The sequence below is a fragment of the Osmerus eperlanus genome, chromosome 9 (genome assembly GCF_963692335.1).
Source record: "Osmerus eperlanus chromosome 9, fOsmEpe2.1, whole genome shotgun sequence".
NCBI lineage: Eukaryota > Metazoa > Chordata > Actinopteri > Osmeriformes > Osmeridae > Osmerus > Osmerus eperlanus.
In genome coordinates, this window is record NC_085026.1 from 2,330,634 (window position 1) to 2,343,080 (window position 12,447).

Here is a 12,447-nt window from a genome sequence, read left to right on the forward strand (position 1 = left end):
TAGAGAAAAGAAAAATAAGTTATTGGTAAACAAAAACAATATATCAGGCACAACACTCAACACCAGCTGTTACACAACCACCCTGTCTCACCTGCAGCAGGAAGATGACACGGACAACCTCTCTGCCGCCACGTGTGATTGGCTGGAGGAGCCAGGCGCTGGGCAACATCTCGGCGCGGACGATGTCCATGCTGGGGCGAGGGAGGGACTCCTCAAACACAGACTGCATGGCCAGCACACACAGGTCGCCCTGGGAGACAGGAGGACCAAGTTAGCAGGTCATGTGAATTACTGTTCCTGGAAACCTAGTGAAAACCTACAGGAGGGTATCTCTCCAGGAGCAGGGTTGGAGTGTAAACCTATCCCTCCACTAGTAGCTCTTGAGGACTTATTTGGGGGACCTGAGTAAAGGAGACACTGAGAGGTGTTCCTGTGGAGGTTTGTTAGGGAGTGTGACAGCGCTGACCTGTCTGGCCTCGGTGCTGACACAGCAGAAGTCTCTGGGCTGCTTCAGATGGCATGAGGACGGGTCTGTCACCAGGTACACTGGAGGGGGACAGACACACACAACATGATGAGAGAGAGAGGGGAGAGAGACACACACCATGATGTGAGAGAGAGAGGGGGGGACACACCATGATGAGAGAGAGAGGGGAGAGAGACACACACCATGATGAGAGAGAGGGGAGAGACACACACCATGATGAGAGAGAGGGGAGAGAGACACACACCATGATGAGAGAGAGAGGGGAGAGAGACACACACCATGATGAGAGAGAGAGGGGAGAGAGACACACACCATGATGTGAGAGAGAGGGGAGAGAGACACACACCATGATGTGAGAGAGAGGGGAGAGACACACACACCATGATGAGAGAGAGAGGGGAGAGACACACACACCATGATGAGAGAGGGGAGAGAGACATACAGACACTTATCAAGAGAAGTGCAGATTGTATTAACAAGGCAGGTGTACGTCCCAAGAAGTTGGAACTTGTAACGGTCCAATGGTAGATAGCTCCAGCATGGAAGTCTAGACAAGCCTGTATCAGTAGCTCCACTAGGCAGCTGACTCACCCAGCTGGGTGCTGCCATCTAGTGGTTGTGTCCAGGCTGAGCGGACGGACAGGTGCAGGAGGTTGGTCTTGGAAGGCTCTCTGACCAGGCCCCACAAGCTGGCCAGGGGCCTGTCTAGCTCCGCCGCCCCCAGGAAGCCATGCATGGACGGGCTGGATGAGGGCCTGTGGTAGGCCTGGACCCCTCGCTCACTACCTTGATACCTAGAGAGCAGAAAGAGAGAGTAAGAGGGAAAGAAAGAGACAGGACAGGAGCAATACAGGGAGATAAAGAAGGAGGGAGAGACAGACAAACACACACACACACACAGAAGACAGAAAGAGGGGGGAGGAGAGGGAGAGAGACATAGACAGAGGGAGGGGGGAGGAGAGGGAGAGAGACATAGACAGAGGGAGGGGGGAGGAGAAGGAGAGAGAAATAGAGAGGTGACCAATACAGAATAGGACACTAGATCATCATTGTGAATTGACAAATTGACATTCAAGTCACCTCCATCCAGCAGTGGCTTTGCCCATCACCAGGTTCCCTATGTCCCCGCCAGCAGCCAAGCGCACCTAGGGAAACAAAACGAGCTACTTAATACAGATCATAGAATAAATCCATTTACATTACATCCATCATTCATGGAGTGGAGATTGGAACAGCATGTATCTGGATCCTGTACAAACAATGAACAAGCCTCACCATAACAGGGAGATAAAAGGCTCCTGAGGGGAAGGTCATGCATCGTATATTTACCTCAGCCAACGCTCGGCCAAGCAGGCAAGACGTGATGTCCTGATAGGCTGTGGAGATGGAGGAGGAGGAGCCAAACGAGGCGGTGCGCTGGCGTAGGGAGGTAGGCGATGATGGCGATGACATCAGAGGATCAAAGGTCAGGACCCCAGGCTCAAGGCGAACATCTATGAGGAAAACAACGTTTTGAATCAAACATGTATAATTCCATCTTCCATCATTGTGTTGTACTGTACAAAGAGGCTGGAGGAAGGATGTCCCTCCCCAGCGCTCAGGCTCCTCACCCTGCACAGATAGCCAGGCACGTTGGCTCCTAATTCCCTGAGAACCGGCCAGAGGTGGACGAGCCCTGGAACTCAGCCCATCTTCATGGACTCCTTGGGCCTGACAAGATGAAACAGACACAATTTTAAACAAATCTTACATTTTAATCTTTTGGTTGAAAGCTAGAACCTCCATGGTGATTAGTATCTCAGATTCAATCTAACAATCTAGAACTTTCTAGAAGTGTCTATAACATTAATTTGATTCTATACAGTGAAGGCAGTGTCTGGACCTGTACAGTGAGCGTGGGTCTGCAGCCATCTTTCAGGTGGGTGGTGTTGCCACTGTTGTAGCCTGAGGTGGGTCCTGAGGACAAGCTAAGACTCGACCCAGTACACAGAGTACTGCTGCTGATCCGGGTCCGATGACGCAAGTCATCCTACAGGGCAGATACCAGAAGAGGGGGGGGGACATGTTGGACAAAGTTTGGAAGGAAGACTGACAGACTGACATCCTTAGGAAGGGAGACATTTGTCCGTTTCATCCATTGAGATTTGGAAGCTTCTGGAACTAACCGTGACCACCTGAGAGAGAGCTTGTTGCTGCAAACGTCTCTTCTCCTGCTCCGTTCTTTCCCTGAGGCGTTCTCGTGCCCGGGCGATCTCCGTCCTGGCCTCCTCTCGGGCGCGGCCGTAGTCACGCAACAGCTGCTCGATCTCAGACGGGTAATGACCCTCTCCTCGCGGTGGATCCGGAATCCTGGGAGAAGACAAAAAAAGTGGCCGACAAATTTGAGAAACAAAATAACTCACACTTTGACTCGAGGTCCTTTATCATCGTAGCGAGGGATTTAAACAACAAGTATTGTCATTTGGATTCTGCCTAGTCCAGACAGTCACATATCCATCACTTAAACGACACAAGATACCTGGTGCTGTCAACCACCTCCTGGCGGAGTTGCTGCAAGTAGTCCTTGCGGCGGCTGGGCAGGGCGGAGACCCTAGAGGAGGTGAGGTCTTCCTGAGGAGGGGAGCGGGGGTGTTTACTGGGGCTGAGGCTGCGGGCCCGACGGTAGGTCTGGAGCCGGGCCTCCCTCTCCAGCCTCAAACCCTCAATACTCCTCCTGTGTCTGGGAAGAGAGCAAAGAGATTGAATCATCTCAAATGGTATACCCATGACCATCACGCATGTCTTGATCAAATTGGAAGAATTCGGGTTTTACCCGTCATAGAGCTGCTGGTTTGAGGGGACAGACGAGGGTTCCTCTCTGGATCCAGACGACAGCATCTTCAGGAGAGTGTCTGTCTCGCCCAGACCGTAGTGCAGCTTTGCCTCCGTCAGCTCCACAGTTAGCTGGTGTGGATTCATGTGGAGATGCACAGTAGACATAACCTGCTCCCTCTCCTTCCGCAATCTCTCGATCTCCCTACTCTTCCTATCCCTCGAGCCCAGGTTCTCTGGACCCAGGCTTGAACCATGCTTGCTCTCCATCTCATCCCACTTCGCCTGGCTCCTCCTCCTCACCTCAGGATTGTCGGGGGGACAAGCAGCTGGTTTGTTTGTGCCACTGGTCCGTCTCTCTGTAAGCTGGTGACTGATCCCGGACCAGCTGGTGAACTTGTTGTGCATCGGCAGGTCCTCAGGCACCAGACCGTGCTCAGGCTGTGGGGACGGATTAGCGATGGGGTTTATGTTCACCAGGACATCTGTGTTGCACTCGCTAGGAGCTAGCGACTTTAGGTCATCCTCCTGAAGCTGGATAGTCCTCTTACTGATCGGGGTGGGGTCATAACCACCGTCGTGGTACTCCCCTGGATCTTCTAATTCCCTGTGGTGAAACGCGGTCGTCCTCCGCTTGTAGCTCTGGAGGTGTTCCAGGGTAGAAACCGATGTTCCTTCTTGTCGGCACGCACCAGACTGTCTTGTGAGAGGGGTGTGGTTCGGCATGGTTATTCCATTACTGGAAAGGGAAGATATTGACCATCTCAGACTTTGGCAAGAAGTCTTCTGCTTGGTAGGGTTGGAAAAGGTGGTGTCTCTTAGTTCTGTCATTGGACATCTACTTTCATTGTCTGCAGATGAACTGACTGAGCGTTCATCCATTTCTTTGGTGCTTGAATGTCTCAGTTCACTTACATTCTCAAGTGATACAGACTCTGATTTATTGATGGAACCGTCACTCGAATCTAGCTCACACATTTCACCGCGATCTGTTAAAGACAGGGATGTTCGATGTTCCCTGACGAGGAGATCAAGGCAGGGTGTAGACCAGCAAGCCTTTTTATTGTTCATTTGGTCTTTATTTCCATTATGCATTTTGGGTGTTTGGTGTTTCTTGTGAAGTTGTACAGCCTGTTCTCTTCCCTGGCCTGGCCTGACTCCCACAGTGAGGATGGGGGAGGAAGCCCGGTCAGTGTATATCACGGTTTGTTGTTGTTGTTGTTTTACAGAGCTAACTTCAGGGTTGGCACACATTTTCAAATTCTCTTGGCTGACATCCTGGAAGGAGCTACTCAGGATTTCAGAGATTCTAATGCTTCTGGGGGAGAGCTCTGGTTTAAGGCCGCTTGAGGGGTCTGAGTGAACAGCAGATCTTGGTTGATTGGGACAATGGACAACAGTCTCCATGGACAGAACTTTGTGTGGGGCGCCAACTTGTTGACAGATGGATCCTATGACTATAGGAGAGCCATTCGTTCTCAGGTCAGGCATGCTTTGGATCTTATCATCCGTCTTGGTCTGAACTCTGTCTCGACACACAGAGTTATCTTCTTGAGAGACATTGAGAACTTCTGAGCCAATCACTTTGACTATCACATTGACCTCATGGGGTTTTGATCTCTCAACGGATGGATATTGGTAAACAGACATTTTCTTCAGAGCAGGCATTGGAGTCTTTTCGGTCTGAATACCAATGTCTACTGCTGTTTGGGTTGAACAGTCTCTTTTGGTCTGATCTTTGGAGTAACAATGTGACACTTGAAAATGTCGCAGACTGTTTCTCGGACTACGTTTCAAGACATCCCCGTTCCTCATGCATTGGACGTTCCCCAGAAGGTCAGAGGTACTGTGGATCAGCTGGGAGAGATGTTCAGACATGTTTTGGAGGCTAGCCCAGGTGTTGGACTCTCTGCTAGCATCTCTAACCCTGGTGGACTGTGGTACCTGAGTGCTGCTCCTTCTATGGCGGATTCTCTTTCCGACATCCCCAGTCGTCTGGGTGCCATGGTCACACATCATGCCACAGGCTTGAGGTCTACCGGTCTGGGACTCCTGCTCAGAGGAGTACACCAGCATGATCTCATCCACCTGGCCCAAGCTGGTCCCCAACCCAACAGAAACACTGTTACGTGAGGAATTGCTCCTGACGGCTTCTGTCATGTTAGGGGGTTGTTGATTGACACAGGATCCATCGCTTCCTGGGCTGAGCTGAGACTTGTGGGAGGTTGGTTCTTGGAAGTCTTCAATGCTGCTCAGGGTGCTGGAGAGACCCTTGTTGTTTGCGTAAGTGCTGAGGTGGGAGTTGAAAGGAGAGTTCTGCACATTCAAACCGTTGTCCACACTGCAGCATCTGGTTATGTGCTTCTCAACACCGTTCAGCAAGGGAGATTTGCAAGTTAGGTCTGCTGCACTTCCAAAGGCTGGGGTTTTGTGACACCTTTGATCTGCATCCTCACTCTGCCATTGGTGAACAAAAGGGTTTATGTCACTTGAGGCAAAGTGCATTGGCGAATCCCTAGGCTTTGGAGTGCAAGGCAACATTTCACTCTCTGCCATACTAATGAACACGGCTTTCCCTCGACCGGTTCTTTTCTCCACCTCAACCACGTGAAGGGATCGTGCCGTCACACCATGCTCTTTCTGGGACACACAGACTCCAGAATCCCTCCCACGTCTACCACTGGCTCGACAAGTTTCCTTAATGGTCGTAACTTTGGGCTTTGATGAAGCGACGGCTACTCCGCTAACTAGAGCGACGTCTGGCTGTCCACTTCTATGAGAGCCAATCTTTAGCCTTGATGTTGGCGAGCACCTGTTTCGGTTAACTCTGATGATGTTCTCCTCTTCATCTGAAGAAGACTTGAGAGTCGAGTCTGATGAGGAACTAGGAAGGATTTGAGCCTGAACCCTTCGGAACCTCTTTGACTTTCCCTTTTTGCTGGCGCCAATAGAATGTCTCTGTTTACAATTAGTCTTGGCATCTCCCTCTTTGGATCTGTAATCTCCACAACTATCAGCCAATATCTTTATGCTACCATCCCTACTTCCTTGTGGTATGTTGGGAGATGAAGCTATACCAGGCAAAGACTTCTCCATTGGTGTTATCAAAGGAGACTTTGTCGGGAGTTGATTCGTCACTGACTCTTCCTCATCTTTGGCCAGTTGTCTGAGAGTGAGGGCAAGGTTATTCTTGGAGCACCCAACAGTCAGCCGTTTCCCAAGCCGGTATTGATCATCCTTCATATTGGCTTGATTATCCCTAGCACCAACATTCACAAAAACATGAGGGGCATTATCTAATTGAGTTTGTGGATAGATGGGCTGAGCAAGCAATGGCTGATTAAGGTTTATGTCTCTTTGGTGACCAGGGTGATTTCTTTGTGGATTTAGAGTTTCAGGACTGGCAGATAGACCTTGGACATCTACAGACTCATTCGGATGACTCTGATTCCCATTTTGTTTGTCTGGTGAATATTGACTACTACTTGACTTATCGGATGACAATTCCACAGCTATCAGTAAAGTAGTAGAATTTTTGGGAAGTTTTGTTGATTTTGGTTGGGCCAAAACCTCCTGAGGCGTAGAGCATTCCTTGGCTGAGGTGGAAACATCCCCGGAAAAACTCCCCCCCTGTATTGTAAAGGGTTTGTGATGGTGGCTCGGCTGCTTAACGTCACTGTCAGGATTCATAGTCTGAACCAATTCTATCTTTTGGCAATCAACAGTAAAATATTGAGTAGGAGGAGGATCCTTCGCTGGATGAAACAATGTTGTTCTAAAACAATCATTTGTATTCTGAATCTGGTGTACAATTTCAACCCTCTCACTCATGCCTGGTTTATTATTCTCTCCTTGGTAAATCCTTCCAGCATTCAGATCTAAATCTCCAGTACTGAACTTCGGTGAAGATGAACTGACCACATGTACATGTTGGTTTCCCCTCTGGTCAAGTTGAACATCTACAGAGCTTTGACGGTCGGTGCATGTCTGAGTAGCATTTCCTCCTTCGTTCCCCTGGAACATCTCTGCTGATCCATCGCTTATGTCCAGACTAACAAGAGGAAAAAGGTGGATTTTTTCTGTACAAAGTGAATAGTTTTTGATGAGTGTAGAGGGCTCTCCAATCTCTCTGTAGTGTGTTACCGTCTGGTCTGTTCTGGTGTCTTTTCTAAGCCACTCTGAATAGTCTTGATGTTTTTCTAACAAAGCAGAAGCAAGATTAGCAGCTATAGCTGGGGAATGATCCACCATGGCCGGCTGTCTGGTTAATGGATCGCATGTGAGGCTTTCACTCTCTATCTCCACGTCCCTTTTATAAACACCTCCATCTGTCAGTGACATCTTCATGTGCTCCATCACAACTTCTGAGATCCTCAGGTCTAGCTCGCTACTGTCCCTGTCTCTAGGTGGTTGCGGGGATATATTCTCTCTCTCCCTCCTTTTTCTATCCGTCTGTGGTTTGTCCCCCCGGCTTTCAACGTCTTCCCTTTCATTTCTCTCTCCCTCTCTCTTCAAAGTTACTCCCCCATCTTCTAAAAGAATGGCTTCATGGCCGCCCACGCCACCAGATTTACAGTCACATACAGCATCTTTCCACTTCCCACTGGGCCTTTCATTTTCACTGGATGTGGTCCCCGGCACTGCCATTGACACTTCAGCTGGTGTGTCCTGCCTGAAGCCATCCTCTGTATGGTTTGATTGGGAAAACCTGGGGTTATCACTTGCCAAGACAGACAACTTCCCTTTTAAGTCACCGCCATTGTTATTGTTGTCAGGACCAACTGCCAAGATGGTTCTGACTGGACTAGAGGACAACGTTACCAGGTCCCCTTCATTGCTCCTCTTTGGTATTTTCAAGCTGCCGACAAAAGAATCCTGATTGACTTGGTTTCTCTTCCTGGAATTTTTACTGGTTGGTTTAAGAGCTTCCTGCTCTGTTTGTGCACACTGGCTGTCAGGCTCTTTGGTTTCAAGCTTTTGCAGAATTTTGTCACTGTTAAGTAACATGTCTTTGGTATTTGTGACCTCGCACGACTCTGTGTCTTTCACTTTCATGCTAACTTTCTTTTCATAGCATAGCTCAGTGTCTTCACAGGAAACATTCGAGACACTTTCAATGTCAAACACCTCGCTCAGCAGTTCACTTTCATTTTCAGAGTAAGGCAATAAAATAGCTTTTGATTGATGACTTGAGGAAAACACATTGATGTCTATGGCTATTTCTGGAACTCTTTCAGGAGACACATCAGCAAGAACTGACACCTGTGGTGTTCCGGGCTCACTTGACATTGTAGGCTGTGATGCTGAAAGGATATTCTCATTCTTACAGTCAGTACTAGAGCCAGGCTCTTGTAAGAGAGTCTCCGTCTCAATAATTTGGCGGCCACCTACATTGTCTATGTTCTCCATAGTTTGGGAGAGTCCTTCAAATTGTTTCACACACATTGGTTCCGGACTAACTGCCATTGTTAGACGCTCTGGGGTTGAGAGGAACTGAAAATCAGGGAAATCCAGAGTATCTAGGCTCCCCTCTGAAACCTCAAGTCTGTGTTCCTCCACAGTCACATGATCCCCCTCGGTAGACACAGAGCTATAGCTTCCAGATCTGCTCTGGCTATCTGAGAGTTCCACACTGGTGGGACTAAGGCTGCAGCTGCTGCTGTTCACAGCAGTAAATACCATTCTCTTCCTCTGGGCCAGAGAGGCCCTGTGCATTCTGGGACTGTCTGCTGCATCGGTGGAGGACCAAGCGTCCGTGAGCGCTAGCAAGGTCTCTGGTTCCCTTAAACTGCAGCTACTGAGAGAACGAGGGCTGTAACTCGCCAGGGAGGGGCTCTTCCCACACTCCTCACTTCTCTTATAAGCTGTGTCTTTGAGCTCTGTCGCTGGTGGTCTCTGGGTAACTGCCCCCCCTGTGGCTCCAATTTCACCATTCACTCTAGCTTTAGGGTGGCCATGTTGACTCCAGTAGGCCTCAGCAGGCATTTCAGGACGTTTGCGAGTCGTATCCGTCTCTGACCTTGACAGAACCTCGGAGGTCATATGCTGTCCCACACGTGGATGTAAGGCAACCACTGCGTGTTTGGGGATGACTGTCTGCCTCAGCCCCAGTCTAGCTGCGTGGTGCTCCCCTCTATCCTCCACAGCCAGGGAGTCCTTAGACATCTGGCTATCTTCACTCTCCGCCTCGCTGTGGAACATCTCCTCCTGCCTCAGCTGCTCTGCCAGCGCCGTGGCGTAGGCCGAGGACAGGGAGTCCAGCGAGAACATGCTGTCGCAGTCCGAGGAGCCTTCATCCTCCTCCTCTTCTCCCTCCACCTCGTTTTCGACTTCCACCCATCCTTCCAGTCCCTGTTGCCTCTTCACCCAGCGGCAGGTCTGGCTCATCAGGGTCTCGGCACTGTGCCAGCGTCTCTGTCCTGGAGCCTGGGAGAGAGCCCTCTGGTCCAGTTCCTCGCACGACACCGTCACCTTCATGCTGCTCCTTCTCATCTTCGAGTCCCCCGTGGGCCTGTCTCTGGTCTGTCTCCAGCGAAAACGGCTTGAGATCTTGCCACCCGCCCTGGACGTCCTGCCTCCGCACTGCACTCCTGACGGAGGCTTCCGGAACACCCTGGCCAGGGCGTTCTTTATCCCTGGACCCACGGAGCGAGAGAACACCTTCTTGAGGGTATCTAGGCCCCTGCTACCACGAGGGAGACCCCTTACAGCCTTACACAGAGCCTTCTGGGGGCCGGACCTGTCTGCCGCTGGTCCACTTTTCAGATTTCTAATTGGCTGTGCAGCAGGTCCAGGAAGTGACTGCTGGCTTGCTGCTGGATTCGGATTGGCCCTGAACAGGAGTCCCCGTTGGGGCAGCAGGGGTTTCCTCTCCGGGCGGGGTCTGCAGGGCTGAGCCAAGGGAGGCTCTGCTGGGATCGTCTGGCCCAGGTTCTCCGAGGAGCGTCCTCTGCTTCTGCTGCCCTGGCTGTGTGAGGACGACACGGTGCAGGAGCGACTCCTGGCCCTCTCACGGGGGAGGCACTCGTCAGACACCCATTTCCTGCCGCTTACAGACACTGGGGTCAGCTCAACCGATGTATTTCTCCTCAGGAAGTGGCTGTTGAGGAAAAAAACAAGACAAGGCAAACTATTTACATGGCTACAAACTCGCAACACTTGACGTGAAAGTGGTACACTAGTCCATTCAGTTTGAACACGAGCATATTAACAGCTCCGTCGTGAGGTTTCCACGCGGCGCTGACCTGAAGACGGGCATGTGTCGAGGGTAGAGGCGGGACAGGAGGTCAGCCGAGAAGGAGTGCCTGCGCAGGACCGGGAGCCGTCCTCTGGACCGGGGGGGCGAGCCCAGCTCAGGGGACCCAGGGCTGTCCACACCGGGAGGAAGAACCTTCTCCAGGCGCTGCAGTTCCCTCTTGGCCTCCAGAAGATTACGCTTCCGGGCGATCCTCTCCAGCTGGTAGTGCAGCCTCTTCCGCCGGACGCGGCTCTCTGCTCGGCGGAGAGCGTGGTGCTTCAACAACTCCTCCTGCACCACCTTCTTCCGGGCGCCCACCGCCTTGGATGAAGGGGGCACTGGTCCTGAACTGGGCTCCCCAGGACCCCCAGTATCCTCCAGGGTCCCCTGGTATGGGGTAGAGATGGCGAAGTCTGTCTGGACGCCAAACTCCTGGGTCGCCCTCTCCTCTATTGCTGCCAGGCGCTGCGTCTCCAGTTGGATCCACTGTTGGACTGTAGGAACAAAACACATTAACTATGATATAAACTGATGCTAGTTGTAGCATTAGAACAAACAGCAAACATCAGCATCGATATTACAGAATATTACAATCTATGTCCAATCTAAACGTGACTTTACAGTACAGAGGTGTGAAGGATGGTGACGAGGCGAGCGCTCACTCTCGGCGTGCTGCTGTCTCAGGTGAGCCTGCTCTCTCTCCAGGTCTCTCTCAGCCCGTCTCTGCTCATTCTGGATCTCCTGGCGCAGGCTCTCCACGTACCTCTGCTGCTCCTCCAGTCTCTGCCTGGGGAGAGGCCCCTCACTGGGGGCTAGCCCGGCACCAGGCTGACCCAGGAGCTCACCTCCAACACTGTCGACAAACAACACACAAAACAAGTATCACATGTTAAATACCTGTATGCAATATAATTAAATACACTTAAGTATCGTTTACACTGTATAAAATACAATTTAACAAATGTAAATAGACAATTACAGACACTTTGGTACATTGAGTGCTGCTACTTTTTACTACTAGGATACAGAAATATCGGATGATTTAAACAGATCTCCTTAACTAAACATTTTGACCAATCTACGGATCTTACCAAAGAGCTGTTTGAGGTTAGATGCCTGTAGCCTTAAGGATTTGCATGATAAAGACCTGGGAGGCTAGTGTGGCCGCCTGGCAGGATTTACAGGACTGTTCCTGTTGTTGAGTTTAACACAGCGTTCTGTGCTGTAACTAAGCAACGACCGAGTCTGTCCTGTAAACAACAAACCGTGTCGTTCCAGGAGAGACTGGAGTGAGCTCGTTACGCTCACTCTCTTTCTTTCACCCTCTCATTTTCCCTCAGAATCTTCTCTCGCCCTCATTCCTCGCTCTCCCTTCTTTGAGAACGATATGCCTGAAGCCTTAGTTCCACAGTATCTAGTGCAAGTAGTCAGGTGGCTGAGCGGTGAGGGAGTCGGGCTAGTAATCTGAAGGTTGCCAGTTCGATTCCCGGCTGTGCCAAATGACGTTGTGTCCTTGGGCAAGGCACTTCACCCTGCTTGCCTCGGGGAGAATGTCCCTGTACTTACTGTAAGTCGCTCTGGATAAGAGCGTCTGCTAAATGACTAAAAATGTAAATGTAAGTACAGCATATCAGATATGTACGGCCTAAATGCCACAAGTTATTTGAAAGCCATACATTATGAGCCGTACACAGGCACACTGCATTGTCTTCTCCTAGATTTTACCTGGAATCCGAGGTGAGGGTTTGAAGGTCACCATAGCTGCAGGTCAGCGCTCCCTCACTGGCCTGCGGAGGGGACGATCAAACACCATCATCCTCAAACGCAGATTCATCCTCATGATAATCATCCTCATCATCCACATCCTCAAATCTCATTTGTATGGCTGATTGTTGCGATTTTGCAATGGCCT

The 12,447-nt window shown here is 50.6% G+C and overlaps 1 protein-coding gene across 1 annotated transcript in view; it reads right to left on the reverse strand.

Moving 5' to 3' along the window:
* stard9 (StAR-related lipid transfer (START) domain containing 9) overlaps nt 1-12,447 on the reverse strand; it is a 44,062-nt gene that overhangs the window by 1,883 nt on the left and 29,732 nt on the right. The window contains exons 20-32 of the mRNA XM_062469483.1: nt 12,261-12,322; nt 11,198-11,388; nt 10,543-11,029; nt 3,300-10,397; nt 3,006-3,206; nt 2,653-2,836; nt 2,370-2,516; nt 2,098-2,197; nt 1,817-1,980; nt 1,568-1,632; nt 1,079-1,281; nt 467-546; nt 92-250 (exon numbers count right to left, since the gene is read on the reverse strand). Of these exons, the coding sequence (XP_062325467.1) occupies nt 92-250; nt 467-546; nt 1,079-1,281; nt 1,568-1,632; nt 1,817-1,980; nt 2,098-2,197; nt 2,370-2,516; nt 2,653-2,836; nt 3,006-3,206; nt 3,300-10,397; nt 10,543-11,029; nt 11,198-11,388; nt 12,261-12,322 (9,141 nt within the window). The remainder of the gene's footprint in view (nt 1-91; nt 251-466; nt 547-1,078; nt 1,282-1,567; nt 1,633-1,816; nt 1,981-2,097; nt 2,198-2,369; nt 2,517-2,652; nt 2,837-3,005; nt 3,207-3,299; nt 10,398-10,542; nt 11,030-11,197; nt 11,389-12,260; nt 12,323-12,447) is intronic.